The 20883-nt window shown below is 40.1% G+C and overlaps 1 protein-coding gene across 1 annotated transcript in view; it reads right to left on the minus strand.

The window, feature by feature from the left end:
- Positions 1-1737: 1737 nt before the first annotated feature.
- LOC128868087 (sodium channel protein 60E) overlaps positions 1738-20883 on the minus strand; it is a 95702-nt gene continuing 76556 nt past the window's right edge. The window contains exons 26-29 of the mRNA XM_054109820.1: positions 12220-12338; positions 7953-8168; positions 7693-7878; positions 1738-2315 (exon numbers count right to left, since the gene is read on the minus strand). Of these exons, the coding sequence (XP_053965795.1) occupies positions 1738-2315; positions 7693-7878; positions 7953-8168; positions 12220-12338 (1099 nt within the window). The remainder of the gene's footprint in view (positions 2316-7692; positions 7879-7952; positions 8169-12219; positions 12339-20883) is intronic.

Genomic DNA, 20883 nt, shown 5'->3' on the forward strand with positions numbered 1-20883 from the left:
CTCCGGTGGAAAGACCAGGTGGAGGAAACCCTATACACGCTTAGTGTACAGAATTGGAGAAGGCGCGCGCGGAGCAGAGGCGCCTGGAGAGAGCTAGTGAGGTCGGCCGTAACTCGGTAACGGGTTGTTATGGCCACCTAAGTAAGTAAGTAAGGCTGCTAGAACAAGCAAAAACAAACAGTGGCACATTGCATCAGTGGCGCCAGCAAGAGGAAGCGGGCAAGCGCGGTAATAGCGCAGACACACCAAATTTAGCGAAGTCCTCAACTATCTGTGTGAGCCTTCTGGTAGAAAAATGTCAGAGACAGATGGCGCTCCAAGCACTAAGAAGGCGTTGTTCCTAAGCAACGACAGGTGGGCATTCTGACTACTTAGAACTGATAATCACCTACCCTGACAGAAATCAAATATTATAGATTAACAAAACCTATGCTCCCGAGAGGAGTGAACAAGGAAACAAAACCAAAAATAGGAATCGCTCTAAGAAAATTCATCAAATAAAACTATTCAAAGCATTTAATGCCTATCAATCAATCAATCAATCGACCAATCTAACTGAGCCGGTGATATTTGAATTTTGAATACTTCGTTTATGATGCCTTTTTGAATGCAGCAAGCAGCCTAAATCGCACCCTATATATTATATTATCTAATTTTCGCAGTTTTAAACCAACTTTTAAGCTCTAACTACTTACATATTACAATACATACATACAAAATTGCAACAACCTCTAATATCAATACGCATAGTTAACTGCTAATTTATACATATATAAGTATGTATGTACATATATACAAAAGACATACCTGCATATGTGTGTATGTATGTGAAGCATACATATTTACATTGCTGAGTTAAATATAATGAATTGGTTTCTTGTAATCTTTGGAATTTGCAATGTTGACACAGCTTCGACTACCTCAACTTATTCGCTATTGTCAACGCTATTGTTTATATTTGTTAACATTTGATTTCCTTGTATAATTTTTGTTCGGTTTTTTTTTTGCATTTTTTCATTTTCTTTTTTTCCATCTCACTTAACTTTCTATATAATATATTTTATATTCTAATGGTTATTCACTTTAATGGCTACATACAACTGTTCCTTTAGCTTGGATATGAATACGAACAACTGATATATAGATTCTGAGGAATAGTGAGTACTCAATTCCAATACTTCTAAGTACTAACGCATATGGAATTGTGTGTGTGTCTTTGTATTATACTCGCATATAGGGGAACGCATTCGATTCATATCAACAGCAAGTAGTACTAAACGCGTATTTGCTAGATAATCTGACGCAGCGGCTTATTGCGGGCAGCAGTCCTCATGCTCGAGATTGTCAACTGCCGTGTGAGTGTTCGGATTTCGTTGCAGCACTGGCATAGACGTCATTATCTGCATCCTGCACACTTTCAGCTACAGCAGGTGGTGGTGCTGCTTGTACTGCCTCTGCTGCCTCAGCTGCCTCAGCTGCTTCAGCAATTACTGATGGAGCCAGTGTAAGTGCTGGAGCCGCAGCCGCAATCGTATTTGAAGGCGAAGCCGCAACCGTTGGTAATGATGCAGTTGGTGACACTGATGCCGTTGGCGTTTCACTATCCTTTGGCATTTCGGGTATTGCACAAACATCTGCCGCCGATGTGGAACTGTAAGTTGACATGGGTCGTGAACTACAGCAACTGGTGCTCGACGAGACCGAACTCTCTGTCACCGGTGCTGTTTGTAATGAAGGTCATCTAACCGGTTTGTCACTCTCATCCGACGTGCCAGCATCGCTGGTGGTGATGCTGCTCCCTCGCATGTCTGGCGGAGTGGCAGCAACGGGTGTTATTGGTGTAGCGGGTGCTGCAGGCGTGATTGTTGATGTCGGTAGTGTTGGTAGTAGAGTTTGTGGTGGTAGTGGTATGTCCTCCGATTTGGGTGACTCCTCGGTTAGTGTTTCCAACACGATGATCTCATTGGCATCCTGTGGATTATAATCGTAGAATACTTTTGATGTGTCACCTTGTATATTGACATCGATCGGCGCATTCAAGTCGATCGGTGTTGCCGGTGATATTTCCTCAAAATATGCGTCCATTGTTGGGCTTCTGTCGGCTTCCTCAGTAACAGCTCTCTCAATGATTGGTGGAGAATAATCGTAAACGCGTGCTGAGGGCTCTTGATATTCATCAGAGAAATCGCCACGTGGTGGTTCTTTGGGACTATCGACCATTATTTGCACCGTGGGCTGTTGCATTGTAATGAACTCATCGAAGCGTATGTCTTCTGAACCAGGGCTAATGTGTATTTGTGGCGGTTTGTATTTGTCTGGGGGAAAAGAAAAAAAAAATTATTATTATATGAAAATAAATTCCGAATGTATTTAGAATTCAGCCACCAACTGGCGCACGAGGCAATTAAGTTTTTAAAATTTGTCAACAGAATAAAAGTAAATTTGGTTACGAACAAAATCTTATTGATTATTTACTTTCACAATAGGCTCCCCTAACTCTACACAACGATTACGTCTTGGAGGTCCTCTGTTATTAACCCATTCCATATAACGTACAGTGAGCAAGACGCAACGTACCGGCGCTTATTGTCGTGCAACATTCGAATAACATAGGAAAAATGAGGTCGTGCCCACAGCAGCTCCAGATGCCAACATATAGGTTGTCAAAAAAGTCTTGCGGTATTTCCGCAAGCTTTCCGAAAGCTCTTTTCACGTGCTAACACGTGTTTAATTAATTGTTGTTTGCTTTTAGTCGTTCGTGAGTTATAGCGTCGCAAACATGGAGCAAAATAAAGAGAAAATACGGCATATTTTACAGTACTACTACGATAAAGGCAAAAATGCATCTCATGCTGCCAATAAAATTTGTGCAGTTTATAGACCCGATACAGTTTCCATTTCCACCGCACAACGATGGTTTCAACGTTTTCGTTCTGGTGCAGAGGTGATCGAAGATGCGCCACGGTCCGGAAGGCTTGTCGTTAAAAATTGCGATAAAATCGCTGAATTGATCGAAAGAGACCGGAATAGTAGCAGCCGTAGCATCGCCCAAGAGCTGGGCATGAGTCATCAAACCGTTATAAACCATTTGAAGAAGCTTGGATTCAAAAAGAAGCTCGATGTATGGGTGCCACACGACTTGACGCAAGAAAACATTTTTGCCCGTATGGATGCATGCGAATCGCTTCTGAATCGGAACAAAATCGACCCGTTTTTGAAGTGGATGGTGACTGGCGATGAAAAGTGGGTCACTTACGACAACGTGAAGCGCAAACGGTCGTGGTCGTAAAGCGGTGAAGCTGCCCAGACGGTGGCCAAGCCTGGATTGACGGCCAGGAAGGTTCTTCTGTGTGTTTGGTGGGATTGGCAGGGAATCATTCACTATGAACTGATCCCCTATGGCCAAACGCTCAATTCGGACCTGTACTGCTAACAACTGGACCGCTTGAATGCAGCACTCATGCAGAAGAGGCCATCTTTGATCAACAGTGGCCGAATTGTCTTCCATCAGAACAACGCCAGGCCACACACATCTTTGGTGACGCGCCAGAAGCTCCGGGAGCTCGGATGGGAGGTTCTTTTGCATCCACCGTATAGTCCGGATCTCGCACCAAGTGATTACCACCTATTTCTGTCCATGGCGAACGAGCTTGATAGTCGGAAGTTGTCCACAAGAGAGTCCTGTGAAAATTGGCTCTCCGAGTTTTTTGACAATAAGGAAGCGAGCTTCTATAAGAGGGGCATTATGAAGTTGGCATCTCGTTGGGAACTCGTCATCGAACAAAACGGCGCATATTTGACTTAAATCGCATTATTATAACCAATTTTATGAACAATTGAAAATTCAATAAAAATACCGCAAGACGTTTTTATTATATGTTTTGGCACGGTTCGGAATCTACGAGGACGGTTCAATAAGTACCCGTGTTTGATGACAGAGGGCGTTCTTGAGGGAAGTTAGTGTTAGCTTCGTCTGCTGCCATCTATCAAATGACAGCACAACAAATTTTAGACTCATTGATAGTTTGGTTTGGGCTTGGCAGCTATTCGAGTAAGACTCCTTTCGTGATTTAGATGGAAATATAGTTTTTATTTTTGGTTGAGAAAAATGCGAGGAGATAAAAGCAAAGTTGGATACTGTCTATGGGGACGCATCGCCATCTATGACCTCAGTTCGATATTGGTTCAACGAATTTAAGCGCGGGCGAACATCTCGTATTGATGAGGAGCGACTAAAACGCTCGGCAGACATGGTTACCGATGAAATCATTCAAAAAGTCCACGACACGATTCTCGCTGACCGACGAACGAAAGTGCGCGAGGCACCAGAGGTCGTTGGTGTGTCGACCGGAACGGCATTTAATATTTTACATGACGAGTTGGCGATGAAAAAATTGTCGTCCCGATGGGTGCCGCGTTTGCTCACGAGCAACAACAAGCGGATGCGGCTGTTAACTTCGAAGCAGTGTTTGGAGCAATTCAAGCGAGATCCAAAGGAATTTTCGCGTCGAGTTGCTATCGCTGATGAAACTTGGATTCATAGTTTACACACCAGACAACTAACAACGAGGAAACAATCAAAACGATGGATTTGTCTCGGTGAATCTGCTACAAAGAAGACGAAGACAGTCTCACCGGCTGGAAAGGTCATGGCGACGATTTTTTGGGATGCGAAAGTGCGTTAATCACATGGATTTTTTAGAAAAAGGAAGAGCGATCACTGGACAGTACTACAGTGAGTTATTGGATCGCTTTCAGAAAAAATTGAAGGAGACACGGCCACATTTGGCCAAAAAGAAGGTGCTATTTTACCATGGTGCTATTTTACCCACCAGCACATTCATCCGGAGTTGTCGCCGCCAAACTGTACGAATTGCGTTATGAATTGCTGCCGAGCCCCCGTATTCTCCCGATCCCATCGTGCCACTGCGACTTTTTCTTGTTCCCTAACATGAAGAAATGTCACGCGGGAAAAAAGGAGAATTTTACAGAGTTCGACAAATCCTATTTTTTGAAGAGGTTAAAAATGGCCGGAGCGTAGTGAGAAGTGTATCTTTCTAAAAGCGGACTATGTTGAAAAAAAAAAATTTCAAAAAATTGTGTCTTCATTTCTAACCCCCCTCGCATCACGATTTCTGATGGCGCGGTTATTGACAAAAGCGATAAAATTCCGCTTCGATTTGGACATCCATGCTTCCCACGCTCTACCACCATCTGTCTTATTAAATATTCCAGGTCTCATCACCACTGACTACCCAATTCATCTTATCTCTGCCGTCGCTCTGATTACGAGTCGATTACAAATCGATTTTCGTACGTCAGTTATTTATTTTCAGGACGCTACTAAAAAATTTCCTTTCGAAAAACAAAAATAATACACAAATCAAGTGACTTCGACTGGAGCTAGTCCCTTCTTTCCAGACGCAGACGTTGCCAGTGCTGGAGTTATAACAGAATTCCCGGAATTGAATTGCCACTCCTCCACTAAAAGATAAGAATGCATTCACAACTCGTAAAATACTCGCCACTGTTGTTGTTGTAACAGCATAAGCACTCCCCTTACATTTACGCGAAATGCTGCTGGAGTGGCAATATTTGGCAGAATATAAATTCGAGTCGTTCTGGTAACGTAGAACCGATTGCGGGGAGAACGAAATAGTCGACGCTTTAACATTCGGTAGTAGAAGAAGAAAAAGCTGCTCTGATCTTAATTGAAGACGCTAAGTGAATTAAATTTTCGATCTTCAAAACTCTCTCTTGAATAGACCAATTTTAGAGTCATTGATTTGGGAGCTACTTCTACATACAGAAGTCATCGAGAAGTTTTTGTCGGAAGGAAAAGTCTTTAAGTCTCTATTCGCTCAATATACAGATAAGTATTTTAATCTGCTCTATGCAAGCTTTGGTCTTAGGTGGACACACAACTACAGCACTTCAACTAAGGTCACGAGATTTGTGTCTCCTTTAGACCGAATAGTTAGTTTGCCAATGACGAATAATGGGAAAAATGAAGACGCTCTACTGTATGAAGACCAATTTGAAAATGAGCGAAGTTTCTAGCAGATGAGGAAGTATCAAGTATATTAACCACCAATAGCACTGAAGCTTCCCACTAATGATTCTTAACACTGAAGTTTCTTCTGCTGGAATGGGTGAAGATATTCCATATCAACTGAAAAACATGGAAGCTCTTGGCAAAGGCGAAAGTAGTATCGTAGTCTGGGGTCAATTCAAATACTCATACAAGCAGTCTGAGTATAGTCTTCCACGCAAAATAAAAAAAAACTTCAGGGAAGAATAAATTGTCGTGAAACATCTTCGACTCAATTTAAGCGGAATCTTATTTCACGAAATGATCCAGCAATACTCATTGGCTATAGAAATATAATTTGATATTTCCCACTCGGACTTAAGGAGGTTGGATGGGAGATACCTGGCCAATAGTATAGCCAGTGAGCACTTGAATCAATCCCAAGTCTCACCGCATGAACACCTAATGGACAATGTACGGTAAGGATATCTACAAAATTCGAGAACTACGGCTTTGTTAGCCTTAGAAGTTCCCTCGACCGCCTCGATCTCGTGGCTTTGCACGTTTGTGCACTAGCCCAGCGCTCGCTGAGTTGACGCGTGGCCCGTCTTCCCATGAGCAGTCCACAGGTTCTGAAGGGAAAACCAGTATTCCCTGAATCTGATTAAAAGTTTTGCCCAATTGGAGCTCTCTGAGCAATGAACTTCGGCAATTCTGTTGAATTTTTAAAGTTCTAAGCCGATAAATCTCGTTGCCAGTCTTTTACGGTCTTTCGGCTCTGAAACGCGAGAAATCTCATGAGTGGTCGTTTAAGTTCTAATATTATTTGTCCTCTGCTTTTTCTTTCTACTCATCATCAACACTGCAGACATATCGAATCTAGAGACGGTGAGTCTAAAATGTAGTCTTATTCTAACACTCCAACAGACTGTGGACGTGGGTAATAGAGAAGGCTGGAAGTTAGGTGTTCAAATTTGTGGTGTGCCTTGCTGTTGTCCTACAAATGGTGGAACTTCAAGTGCTATGACGCCTTCGAACGCTATATGGTTTCTAAGAGAACTTCCCTCATGACAGAAATACACTCAGAGATTTGCTAAAGGCTGTGCAGGGACAAAACCTATTAAAATAAATAAATAATTGGCGCGTACACTTCTGTTAAGTGTTTGGCCAAACTCCTTCTATTTGAGGCGCACGTCTTGATGTTGTTCCACAAAAGGAGGGGCCTACAGTTTTGAACCGACTCCGCACGGTAAATGGTTTTAAAGCGGATCTTTTACATGTCAGAACCGGGGAGCGACCGGTATTAGAACAACTTTTTCTACCATTTTGCTGTTTCATGCACTGAGATTCGAACCTACACACCCCCGAATGATAGTCACACACAAACCGCATTCGGCTACGGCGGCCTATTACGGCACTTATTAGATACAACTTTTCTATTTATAATTTGATGTTTCATGCCCACTGTGGGTTTCGAAACCGCGCCAAACGGCTGATGGTCAGTCAAAGCTCATTCGGTTCCCACAACTGCCTATACGTAATTTTTGGCTTAGGCTCATTTTTTGAGTTGGTAGTGCTGGATAATGGAAAACAAATAAAGGACTTACAACAAAATTCGTCCAATTTAAATGATATTTTTGCTTTTCGTATGTTCCACTTACCCATTCCTCCTGTTGGTAGCATACCAGCACCCCCTTCTTCATCATCCTCCTCTTCTTTGTATTCTTCACTTTCACGATGCACCAACACATGCACCAGCGTTGAGTTCTCCGGCCGCAGGCCGAGCGGTCCCGACTGCTGTTCCGGTGATGGTTTTGTTACGATCACTTCCGGTGTAGGTCCTTCGGCTGAAACAAATCAAGTGGAATGTGTTCTGAGTGAAATGTGTTCAAATGTTTGAGTAATCCATCGACACACATACAGACAAAAGCATTTTTGTTAACTCTTAAAGCGCTTTGTGCTGACAAACCTCTTTCAAGCGGTGGCTTTTTACGTATGAAACTGGTCGCACGTTTACGCGTTGGCGTTGGCGCTATTTGCGTAGGTAGTTGTTGTTGTTGTTGTTGTTGTTGCGGTTGGGTTTGTCTATCGGTGGCTGTGGTTGTGGAGGAAATTGCTGTTGTTGTTGGTGAAATGCCTGCATTAGTGAGGGGTGAACGGTGTAGAAAAACATTGGCTTAAGGGAGAATGCAAAAACGTTGAGAAAAATCTAAATTTATAGAAAATAAATCCATCGGACACATACGTATGCACGAGTACTTGTGTGTGGGGTTTTCCAATAGGGACATAATAACGAAGAAGTTTTGGTGCTTCAAAGATTAAGAGGCTCCACTACTTGAGTTAACTTAGGTAGTAGGCCAAGATTTTTATGCGAAATTTCAACTTCCATTCCATGGGCTGAGGTATTATTCGAAAATCCTGTGAACAGTAAGAATCGAATGACTTACGGCTGCGACTTTTTCAATACTTTCACCTGTGGCTTGCCTCACCTCACTGGCAAAATAAAAATCGATTTTTGCTTTCGCTTAGAAGAAGTTTCTAATTTCTTTGAATTTTGCCGTAAGTTCTATACATATGTGCGGAATGATCTCTATTTAAAGCTTTAGATGAGAACATTTTTTTTATTAAACTTAAAGTTTCAGGTGTAGTTGGTTCGGCCAAGCAGATTAGATTTTAGATTTGTGGGAGGTTGGACAAGTCCACGCGCTCAGGGTCAGGAAGACATTTGTACTACACCCAGATAGATTATATATATACTCGTATACACCCTTTCTGGGTGTTTGGCCCAGCTCCTCCTCTTATTTGTGGCGTGAGTCTTAATGTTGTTCCACAAATGGAGGGACCCGCAGTTTCAAACCGACTCCGAAGGGCAAATGGTTTTTATGAGGAGCTTTTTCATGGTAGAAATACGCTCGGAGGCTTGCCATTGCCTGCCGAGGGGCGACCGCTATTAAAAAAAACTTTTTCTTTGAGATTCGAACCTACGTTCTCTCCGAATTCCGAATGTTAGTTACGCAACAACCCATCCGGCTACAGCGACCGCCCAGATAGATTAGAGAGAGGATAGATTCAGTATGGATGGTTAGACGAAAAAATTGGCTGAGGTCACTCTTCCTCAAATTTTTGGATTCATTGATGACTCTTAAGAAATCCGAAGAAGAAGAGTGTGAACTTTATCCATACTCAGTACATCGCAGCCAAACAGCCTAAGTCTGATTCTAGAAAACGCCAGGCAGCTATAGAGAAAGTGCTCTACAGTGTCCTCACTCTCACGGCAGAATAGGCATATTGGGTTGCCAATGATTCCCACGGTAGCCATATGCTGACCACAAGCGTTGTGCCCTGTGATTACACCCACCAGTACTCTCAGGTCCTTTCTGCTGAGTTTTAGGAGAAAGGTCGCTGTTTTCCTGTTTGGTTCTTTCACAAAGCACTTGGCATGGCTCTGCAGGAGCCCAACTCAGCCCAACGTCTTCTATGGGAAGGCTTCAAGAAGGTGTCAATACATCGTTGAATCGACGCAGAATTGGCACCTAGGAAGGGTTGAGGGCTTAGTGGTATGCTTGCAGAGCCTCCATTAGCCAGCTTATCAGTCAACTCGTTCCCTGCAATACCACATTGTCCAGGCACACAAATAAGACTAGCTTTGTTGTATTTTACAACACTGTTCAGTTTTGTCTTACATTCACCGACTAATTTCGAAGAGCAGCGTGGGTTAGCAAGGGCTTTCAGTGCAGCTTGACTGTCACTACAAATTCCAACCCCCAAATTCTTTTTCTGACCCCCGCTACTTTTTCTCAATTAGCCAGTATGCTAAGATGGCAAAGGCTGCCGTTAAGAATACCATAGCCATCTGTTCTGCAGCGTAGGAGTATTTAGTGCATTCGTCTAAGTACCATCTAGATCCGCTACCATCACTGGTTTTGAATCCTTCGGTGAAGAAAGTGTGCTGATATACCGTTAATAGGTTCTCTGGAGCTAACCATTGATATCTGTCGGGGATCAAAACATCATACTTTTTACCGAAGGCACCCGATTGTCCGCTGGCATCGAGAATAGTGTGCACCGTTCGGACAACTGGTCGCAAATCTGACAGTGGACAGTATTTTCTTCGTTTCCTCAGACTCTGTTCAACTTGAGTTTGTGTGCCGCCTTCTTCGCTTCCTTTCGAATTTGAAGATCTAGAGGTCGCAAGCTCAGGTTGGCGTTAAGGGCATCGCCAGATGTCGTACTCTTCAAACAAAAGGCCTCGCCGAAAGAAAACTCACCAGTCGCAAAATGCTTTAATATTGCTTAATTGCTTTAAAAAAAATGAAAAAATATGACATGCACATTCTTCTTCGGATATTTGATTTATTTCATTGTCTTCCTGGAAAAAAATCCCAAAATGTGCTTACTTGTCCGCCACTACATCGCACCTAGTCTTCGTTGATTATGAAAAAGAGTTCCTGACAATACTGACGCCTTAATGAAGGCGCAATACGAAGCCTTCTATCCAAACCGATGCTGGCGTAAGACAGAGCTGCATTCTGTCGCCGCTTCGTTTCCTTATTGTCACGAATGAGATACTAAGATCAATCGACAATGCAGGAAGAAGAGGAATACTATAGCAACCGTTTTCAATGGAACATCTCGAAGACCTAGATTTTGCTGATGGCATCGTTCTATTCCCTCAACGCAAATCGGATATGCAAAGCAAGTTGAATGATCTCGTAAAACGCTCTAGTGTTGCTGGACTTAAAATCAATGCAAAGAAAACCAAACATTTGGCAGAGCACACGAACGATGCATTCTACAATATCGGAAAGGAAAATATTGAAAATGTAAACGTTTTTCAATACCTTCGAAGCCAATTCGCTGCGGAAAGCGGTTGCAAAAAGGATGTACCTATCTAAAAGATTGCAAAAAGCAAGAGGTGCCTATGCAAATCTTCGTGCGGTGTGGCAGTTCAGGCAAATGCGCATTACAACAGCAATACGAATTTTCAACTCCAATGTTAAATCAGTTCTGCTCTACGCCTGTGAAACATGGTGTCTGTCTGCGGAAATTGTACTGAAGCTGCAAGTGTTCGTGAACCGCTGCTTGAGACGCATTCTACGTATCTGGTGGCCAGACAACTGGATATCTAACACCGAATTGCAGCGACGATGCCATCAAAAACCAATTGCAACTGAAATAAGAGAACGTAAAGGGAGATGGCTTGGCCATACACAACGGAAAGTTGGCACTGAAATCAGCAGACAAGCGCTGGACTGGAACGCCCAAGGATAGCGCAGAAGAGGCAGACCTAGTGGCGCTTGGCGACGCTGCATCGAAGAGGCAGACAAAGCCGTGAACAAAACAATGACCTGGCAGCAAGTTAAAAATATATCCGGGAAATGCACAAAATGGGCAAATTTTACTTTGGCCCTATGCTCCGCAACGGAGACAAAGGAATGATGATGATGACTATATCGGCCTACCCCCAACTGAAAATTTTGGCATTCAATTTTTTCGGACATGAGAAAAATGTGCACTTTGAGTGACATTTCGATGTTACCGAATCTTAAAAAAAAAAAAAAAAAAAAAAAAATAGAGATACAATCATATTTCAATACAAACCCTTTTATGTCCCTATTTAAAAACCCTTTACATAAGTCTTTTACATACACCAAAAAGAAACCAAACGTACACGCACACATAGTACATGACATACACACTGAGACATACACTGATGTGACTACTTATGTATGTGTATGTAAATAATTAACGGTTATTTATTATAAAATTAATTATAAATGCCAATGAGGTGAATGGATTCCTTTTTACAGTGTAGGGAATGGAGTTGAAACAATTCAATTTTTTTTTAAATGCATTTGATGGCTGCTGTACAATTTACAATGAGGAATGGGAAATGGTCGTGAGCAGGGATGGAGTGAGTGTATTGACTCTGATTATTTTAGGACTAGGCACAACCAACGGTAAATTAAGGAAAAAAATACATATTTACACAGTACATTTATTATTGAAAAAGTGTTATTTATGTGCGCGTGTGCGTGTATGCAAGTAAGAAATTTTCTATGTGTGTGTATGTGTAAGTGCTTCTGTGTCATTTTTCGTGCATTTGTCTATGTGAATTTGGTGGTACAAGTTATTGTGCGTGCGTCGTGTGAATGTTGTTTTTGACTTTTCAATTTTCAAATAATTACTTTTTCTATGCACTGATGGTGATGTTAAGCTATCATCGACAGCATCCTGATGGCGCAAAAAGAAATTATAAAAGCTTCGACGGCGATTAGCTCGAGGCACTTCCACGAATATGCTACCGCTTTTGTTACACATTGTATTTGTTGATGTTGTTGTTGTAGTTGTTGTTGTTGTGATTGGTATTTTTATACATATATGCATATGTATATATATTTTTTTTGCGTTGTACGATTTCATGTGTGGCAATTTATGAAGCAATACAAAATTGTAAAAAAACAATAAATAAATAAATTTTAATGATATTGAATTAATTGAGATTTGATTTCAGTTTTAAGTTTTCGTTTTTGTTTTTTCTTTTTTGTTTTGGTTTTTTTTTGTTTTTTTTGTCCTAACTGAGCATCGGTTCGCTTTTATCGGGCTTATTTGAATTTTGCAAATTTTTGACGAAAATTTGTTGGTGGTGTAGCTACAACACAGGTTCCTCTGGGATAAACAATTCGCAATTATATAATAAATTAGTTTACTAAATATAATTAACTACGACATAAATGCATTATAATGACTTCGGGCTCCATTGACTAATTGTAGGACTCCATAAAAAAATTCATTCAATATAAATACTTTGTATTTTAAATGTTAAAACAATTATTTTCAGGAAGATAGATTGTATATTTAAATCTTATTACACAAGAACAAAGGTAGCACACATACATACATATACTATGCCTACATACCCTACGATCAAAAAGTACCAGGAATGTTTAATTTTAACGAATCGCACACGTGGGAACCGGTTCATATTTTTTTCTTATGTTGGCAGGACTGTAAGACACACATCTGTTACTTTTTAGCGCCATCAGATCATTAGTGTCTGCCTGTACGTCGCAAACGGCCGGAAGTATGGGCAAACAATTTTTGGATTTTGCATGATGATAACGCGCCATCGCACTGAGCCCAAATTGTGCTGGATTATTTGACCAAACACCAAGTAAATACCATAGTGGAAGCACCGTATTCACCTGAGATGGCCCCGTGCGACTTCTTTTTGTATCCCAAGTTGAAGTTACCACTTCGAGGAAGGAGATTTTAGTCGATAGAAGAGGTCAAAGAGAATGTGACAAAGTAGCTGAAGGCCATTCCTTCGTCGGCCCAGCAGCGGTGCATGGAGGACTGGGTTAAACGTTGGCACATGTGTGTGTTGCTTCAGACGGGTCATATTTTGTGGGAGATAAAATAAATTTGCCCGAAATTTAACTCTGTTTTGTTTTATTTACACATTCTCGGCACTTTCTGATCATAGTCTATAATAAAAGGGGTAAAAAAATCGGTTGCTTCATTTCACGAAATTTCTATCCGCGTTAAAAACTACTTCTGCTACCTGCCCAGCTCGGGCGCAAACGGCAACTCTATCTTCACAAGGTCTGCTTACAAGTTTCTCGCAGACTGAGAGGCATTTTTTAGATCATTCAGACATTGGAGACAATTCAGACATTGGAGACCAGCGTTATAGCTTAGACAGACGGCGGCGTTAATCGGTATTGCCGGCGCAGTTAATTCTTATTAAAATTGTAGTGTAACAGACGGTTCACTCCGGTGTACGAGCGTCCCGCAATACTCCGCATTAAAGTGCGATTTTTTAACATCTCGCGCATCGGAAGAGAAGGACGATGCGACCAAAGATTCCTTCTGTGAGCGCTTGGAACGCTCCTATGAGCGCTGCCCCCGCCATGACATAAAAATCGGGCTTGGCGACTTCAACGCCAGGGTTGGCAAGGAGGGAATTTTTGGTCCCACAGTCTGAAAATTTAGCCTACACAACGAAACATCCGGTAACGGAGAGATGCTGATCGACTTTGCCGGCGCCTGAAACATGGTAGACTGCAGCACCAGCATAAGAAAATACACCAAGCAACGTGGCTGTCTCCTGATCGGAAAACACGAAACCAAATCAATCATATTGCGATAGATGGAAGACACGCTGCTAGTGTTTTAGATGTACGTACGATCCGAGGACCCAAAATCGACTAGGATCATTACCTTGTTGCAGCCAAACTGCGCACACGCCTCTGTGCAGCAAAAAACGTACATCTACCTACGCAAAGAATGTTCGACATCGAAATGCTGCAATCACAACAGACAGCCAGAAGATTCGTCAGTCGACTCTCACTCCTGTTCTCAGAGAGTACTGCCCAACAAACCGGAATGCACGAGCAATGGAGCAACATATCTCGTTCCCTACGTACCGCCGCCGAAGAAGAAATCGGAATCCGGCGAGCCCGAAAAAACAGTTGGTACGACGAGGAATGTCATGCTGCCGCAGAAAGGAAAGAAGCTGCCTATAGAACCACGCTGCGATCGGGCGCAACGCGAGCCGTGTGGGATCGCTACAGAGAGCTAAAAAAGGAAGAGAGGCGTATTATCCGAAAGAAGAGACAAGATGCCGAAATAAGTTAGTGCGAGGAGCTTGAGATGCTGGCCAACAGGAACAATGCACGAAAATTCTATCAGAAAGTTCGGCGGCTTACAGAAGGTTTTAAGACCGGGGCTTTTCCTGCAAGAACAACGACGAGGATCTGGTGACCGACATTCAGAGCATTCTTAAATTATTATTATTCTTCTCGAACCTATTAAATAGTGACAGCGCGGGCGCCGACAGACTACCGGCTGAAATATTCAAACATGGCGGCGAGGAGGGTTTAGGTGAATGCATTAGCTTCTATGCAAAATATGGTCGGATGAAAGCATGCCTGCCGATTGGAATTTAATATACATAAGAAGGGCCCAATACATAACAAGGGCGATCCTGCAATCTGTGCCAATTACCGCGGGATAATATATATAATTGGCGCGTACGCCCTGTTTGGGTGTTTGGCCGAGCTCCTCCTCCTATTTGTGGTGTGCGTCTTGATGTTGTTCCACAAATGGAGGGACCTACAATTTCAAGCCAACTCCGAATGGCAGATATTTTTATGAGGAGCTTTTTCATGGCAGAAATACACTCGGAGGTTTGCCATTGCCTGCCGAGGGGCGACCGCTATTAAAAAAATGTTTTTCTTAATTTTGGTGTTTCACCGAGATTCGAACCAACGTTCTCTCGGTGAATTCCGAATGGTAGTCACGCACCAACCCATTCGGCTACGGCGGCCGAGGGATTAGTCTTCTAAATATCGCCTATAAGGGCTTAGCGTGCGTGTTGTGTGAAAGGCTGAAACCCACCATCAACAACTGATTGGACCTTATCAGTGTGGCTTTAGACCTGGAAAGTTTACCATCGACCGAATATTCACAATACGCCAAATATTGGAAAAGACCCATGAAAGGAGAATCGACACACACCATCTTTTCGTCGACTTCAAAGCTGCATTCGACAGTACGAAAAGGAGTTGCCTGTATGTCGTGATGTCTGAATTTGGTATCTCCGCAAAACTATGGGGTTTTCCAATTTGAGGTGTTATTTTGATACTCAAAGAAAAAATTATTTTTTAATATAAATGATCGGATGTTTATTTTATTATAAAGAGGAAGGTATGCCGTTAATAGTGGAAAATAACATTAGGCAAATGACCAGCACGACTACGCTTACAGGACAATATCCTTTTCATGAAATTTTCCATAGCCGAATTGCAAAGTGGTTGCCCTATGCCCTCGATAGCCTCACGAATTCCATATTTGAGGTCTTGAATCGACCCTGCGCTGTTGGCGTAGACCTTCTCTTTCACGTGGCCCCAAAGAAAAAAGTCACAAGGTGTTAAATCATAAGATCTTGGGGTCCAATTGTGATCACCTCTTCGAGAGATAACACGGTCCGGAAACTTTTCCCGTAAAAGATCAATGGTTTCGTTACTTGTGTGGCACGTAGCGCCGTCTTGTTAAAAATAACCGATGTCCAGATAAAACCATCCAATTCCGGCCATAAAAAATCGTTAATCAACTCTCGATAGCGCAATACATTCATTCATAACACCTATTATTGGAAAACCCAAGGGCGGAAACTTATTCCAATACCCAATAGCAGAACGTTATCGCCCACCTACAACCTCAAACAATCGTCAATATCGTTAAACATGAAACGACGGGACGCCTGGAGACTAACGGCAGTCCTAACTGGCTTTTGGCCTGTCGGAGAACAATCAGCTAAAATGAGTATCCCTCACAACACCCACTGCCACAGCTGTAAACGACCGGAGGAAAAGAAAACAATTTTCCATTTTCGCTGGGAATGCCCTGCCCTATAGAAGGTCACAATGTTAACCTTGGGAAAACCACTGTTCGAGCGACTCGAACAACTGTCTGGCTTAGATGTCAACAACCTGATAAGATTTCTGAACCGCACAGACTGGATATACATAGTTATGCTGTAAGTAACCTTCAAACAAGTTGGTAACGAGGATGTGGCAACAAGATGGTGCGGAAGCGCTAGTTGGATTCCTGGTGAATCACCACTTAAACCAACCAACCAACCTGTAGCTGGACTGCTATTTTTTGGTTTTATACGCAATGGGTATTGTGAGCGCATTTTAAGCGTTGTTGACGTTTTGACACTTTCGTTAAGAGAATTTATTACTATCCGATTATTTTCTAGAATAAAACTATGGACTAAAACACATTTTATACATGCATGGACTGACGTTTTCTAGTTACAGATAACTTAATTCAATAATTTTTTTTTTTTTTAATTTTTTTTTTTGGAGATTATTAAGCATACTTTGGGTAATGGAACCAAATTCCGGGTAAATTTATCATATTTAGGATGTCTAGCATGCTAACTGTGAATTTTTCTAAACGTAGAACTTTTAGCTATCTATGAATTTGATTTCTTGCGAGTTAAGATTAATTATAAAATGTTCCATGTTCTGACAATTTTGTTTTTCTTATAAACTAAAGCGGCTTCCTTAATCACTTGGCATGATTTACATGAAAAATGCTTTTGGGCAAACATTTCATTGAAATAATATTTACTTGTAAATATAATTTTTGCATAATTTCATCCACTATAGGTTACGTAAAATCAAGACCCAATGAACACAAGCTAAAAATTAAGTTGATTAATTCTAGCAGAAGGATATGAGTCTTTACTAAGCAGAGTTACTCAGTTTGCCTTATAGTGTAATTACTCTAGACTTAAACGTAACTTAACTAACCTAAGAGCAACCAGCCACCTGCAGAATGGGAAACATTTATAAATGCTTACTCCAGCCTTAAGATACATAGAGAGCTGTTGATTATGGACTCTTAAGCTACGTAAATTGGGAGCGGCGCGAAAATAAACCTTCAAAAATTTGTATGTGACATTAAATTTTTGCATAAATTTATATGAGGTGGCATCTTTATAAACTTCATATACAGGTTCAAGCTAATTATGAACGATATATTTACCATAAACATACAAGGCGAAGTCCAAAATAAACAAGACTGAGCTAAAATAGAAACGACAGCAACTTTGTTCTGATAACTTCAAGTTTATTTATTCAAAATAGTCTCCTTTGGCCTCGATACACTGTTTTGGGCGATCTAAAAGCTTTTCGAAAGAGTTTTTCAGGTCATTGACCAGAATGTCGTTCAGGTTGACGGTACAAACCTTTTGGATGGCCTCTACGGACGCAAAATATTTTCCTTTCATGGCCAAATGCAATTTTCTGAATAGGTAGAAGTCACAGGGAGCCATATCAGGCGAATACGGTGAGTGATTGATGGTTAAAATGCGATTTCTAGTCCAAAAATCAGTCACAAGAGTGGATCGAAGAGATGGTGCATTATCATGCAATCAGCGCCAGCTTCCTCCTTCGCGGTATTCAGGGCGAATGCGAAGCAGCAAACGCTTCACATCGCCAAAATAGAAAATTGCATTGACGGTTTGGCACATTGGCACGAACTCCTTGCGAACAATTCCCTTGCAATCGTAAAAACAAATGAGCATTGATTGGATTTTTGACTTCTCCAGAAACGAGTTCTTGGGTGGTGGCTCGTCTTGAGCCCTCCAGCCACTTTGACGCTTAGTTTCAAGTTTATGTTGGAAACACCACGTTTCATCACCAGTTACATTGTTGTAAAGGAAGTTTTCGGCTTTTCTCGCCTCTTTAATGAGGTCTTTCGAATGTTGAATTCTGAGCACTTTTTGGTCCTCAGTTAACTTGTGCGGAATGAAAAGTGCACAAACCTTTCGTAAGCCCAAATGATCAGTTAAAATGTGATAAATCGATGTTTTGGAGAAATTCAACTCCGCCTCCATGAATAATTTCGATAGAGTTTTCGGTGATTACTGATTTTGGGAGGCCCGTATTGTGTTATTGTCATTTATGTCCTCACAACCATCTCTGAAATGTGTAAACCACTCATGAAGTCCGGCACGAAATAGACTCTGACACATCGCCACACAATTTTGTCATAAATTCAAAGGTTTCGGTAAACGTTTCACCGATTTTATAACAATAACTTCACTTCCACTGAACGGAATGTCACCAACCTTTCACTGGAAGTCAGTTAGGGATGTAACTTCCAACGCACTAACTCATTACAAAGATGGCGCCATCAAAAACATGTTTATGACGCCAGTCTTGTTTATTTTGGATTTCCTCTTGTATTTAAACCTTCGGATCGACGACGCGAATTTTTGAGTTGAAGTTAAACATAAAAACGGTTTATTTTTTTATTTAATTTAAAGTTAATTAAAAGTTAATTTTAAGTGAAAAAATGATGCATTTGATTGAACACATAAAAATTCAAATTTATTTTACATCGAAAAAAAATTTAATAATTTTTACAAAAAAAAAATTTATAATTTTTATGAAAAAAAATTTTAAAATTTTTATGAAAAAAAATATGCATACATCCTCGTATAATTGCTTCAATTTTCGTCTTAAATTAAAAAAAAAAAAATTTTTAATATTTTTTATGAAAAAAAATATGCATACATCCTCGCATAATTGCTTCAATTTTCGTCTTAAATTTTTACAAAAAAAATTTTATAATTTTTACAAAAAAAAAATTTAATAATTTTTATAAAAAAAATATGCATACATCCTCGTATAATTGCTTCAATTTTCGTCTTAAGTTTTTACAAAAAAAAAATTTTATAATTTTTACAAAAAAAAAATTTTATAATTTTTATGAAAAAAATATGCATACATCCTCGTATAATTCCTTCAATTTTCGTCTTAAATTTTTACAAAAAAAAATTGTATAATTTTTATGAAAAAAAATATGCATACATCCTCGTATAATTGCTTCAATTTTCGTCTTAAATTTTTAGAAAAAAAAAAATTCTATAATTTTTACAAAAAAAAATTTTATAATTTTTATGAAAAAAAATATGCATACATCCCCGTACAATTGCTTCAACTTTCGTTTTAAATTTTTACAAAAAAAAAATTTTATAATTTTAATAAAAAAAATATGCACATCAATTCAATTTTCATCTTAAATTTTTACAAAAAAAAATTTATAATTTTAATAAAAAAATGCATACATCCTCGTATAATTGCTTCAATTTTCGTCTTAAATTTTTACAAAAAAAAATTTAATAATTTTAATTAAAAAAATATGCATACATCCTCGTATAATTGCTTCAAATATCGTCTTAAATTTCTACAAAAATAAAATTTTAATAGTTTTAATAAAAAAATATGCATACATCCTCGTATAATTGCAAAAAGCCTCAAAAAAGAAACTTTTATACTCTTCTAATTCCCTAACTGTTTCTCGCTTCATTTGCACTCGTTCGTATTTTATGTTCGCAAATGCAGAGACTCGTCGAACCATAGCGCACCATAATTTGTCGTATATCTTTCCCAGTGGGGTCAGTTTCAGTTTTATTGCCTTGTTGCTGCTTTCATCGTTGCTTGTTCTTTGCGCCTAACAATATTCAAAATGAATTTTCCAAATTTTGAAAGTTACGAAAATTCATTTTGAAGATCGTTAGGCACAAAAAATACCTCGTTTCACTTCGGCCGTTATTTCGTTTTTCGTTTGTCAGATTCAGCACTTGAAAGTGTTTGGTTGCTAATGGCATTCAATGCAGTTTTTGATGAAGATACACGAGTACATTGAGAATGTGTTAAAGGCAAAGGTGGCTCACTGTTGAGCGTGGTGGTGCAATGGATGAGAGTGTTGGTAGGTAGTTGAAGGTTGAAGGTGGAACAGTTTCGAGCATTTTGCTTGACATATGTGTGTATATATGGCTATGGCGCGCCCCATATTGTATGCGCTCTGTGTAGCAAGAAAGATGAAAGGTTTTGTGATATTTTTTGGTATTTTTTTTTTTTTTTTTTTTTCGAACAACTAACTAACTCCAACTTATACTCGTATGCAGGTGTGGTTTTAAATTTGTATGCAGTTTTTGTTTTCCACTACAAGCATAATTAACTAATTTTCATGAATTATATTACAGCACTAGAAAGTAATCTGAATTATTTCTATAGAAATAACTAAAGAAAAATAAGTCAATAAATTATAAAAAATAGTTTAGGCCACTACTTACAAATTGTACGCATCGAATTGGTTTACGTTTTGTATATTTGTTGTAAATTACTTAAACTGAAATATTTGCAAATTGTTGTTAAATTAATGAGAAATTGTCAACTGCTTAAGATAGATTCAATCATTCGATGGAAATTTCGTGTGAACATTTCATTTTACAAGTATGCGGATATACAAGTAGTAGTACGAGT

This window comes from Anastrepha ludens, chromosome 6 (genome assembly GCF_028408465.1).
Source record: "Anastrepha ludens isolate Willacy chromosome 6, idAnaLude1.1, whole genome shotgun sequence".
In the NCBI taxonomy this organism is placed as follows: domain Eukaryota; kingdom Metazoa; phylum Arthropoda; class Insecta; order Diptera; family Tephritidae; genus Anastrepha; species Anastrepha ludens.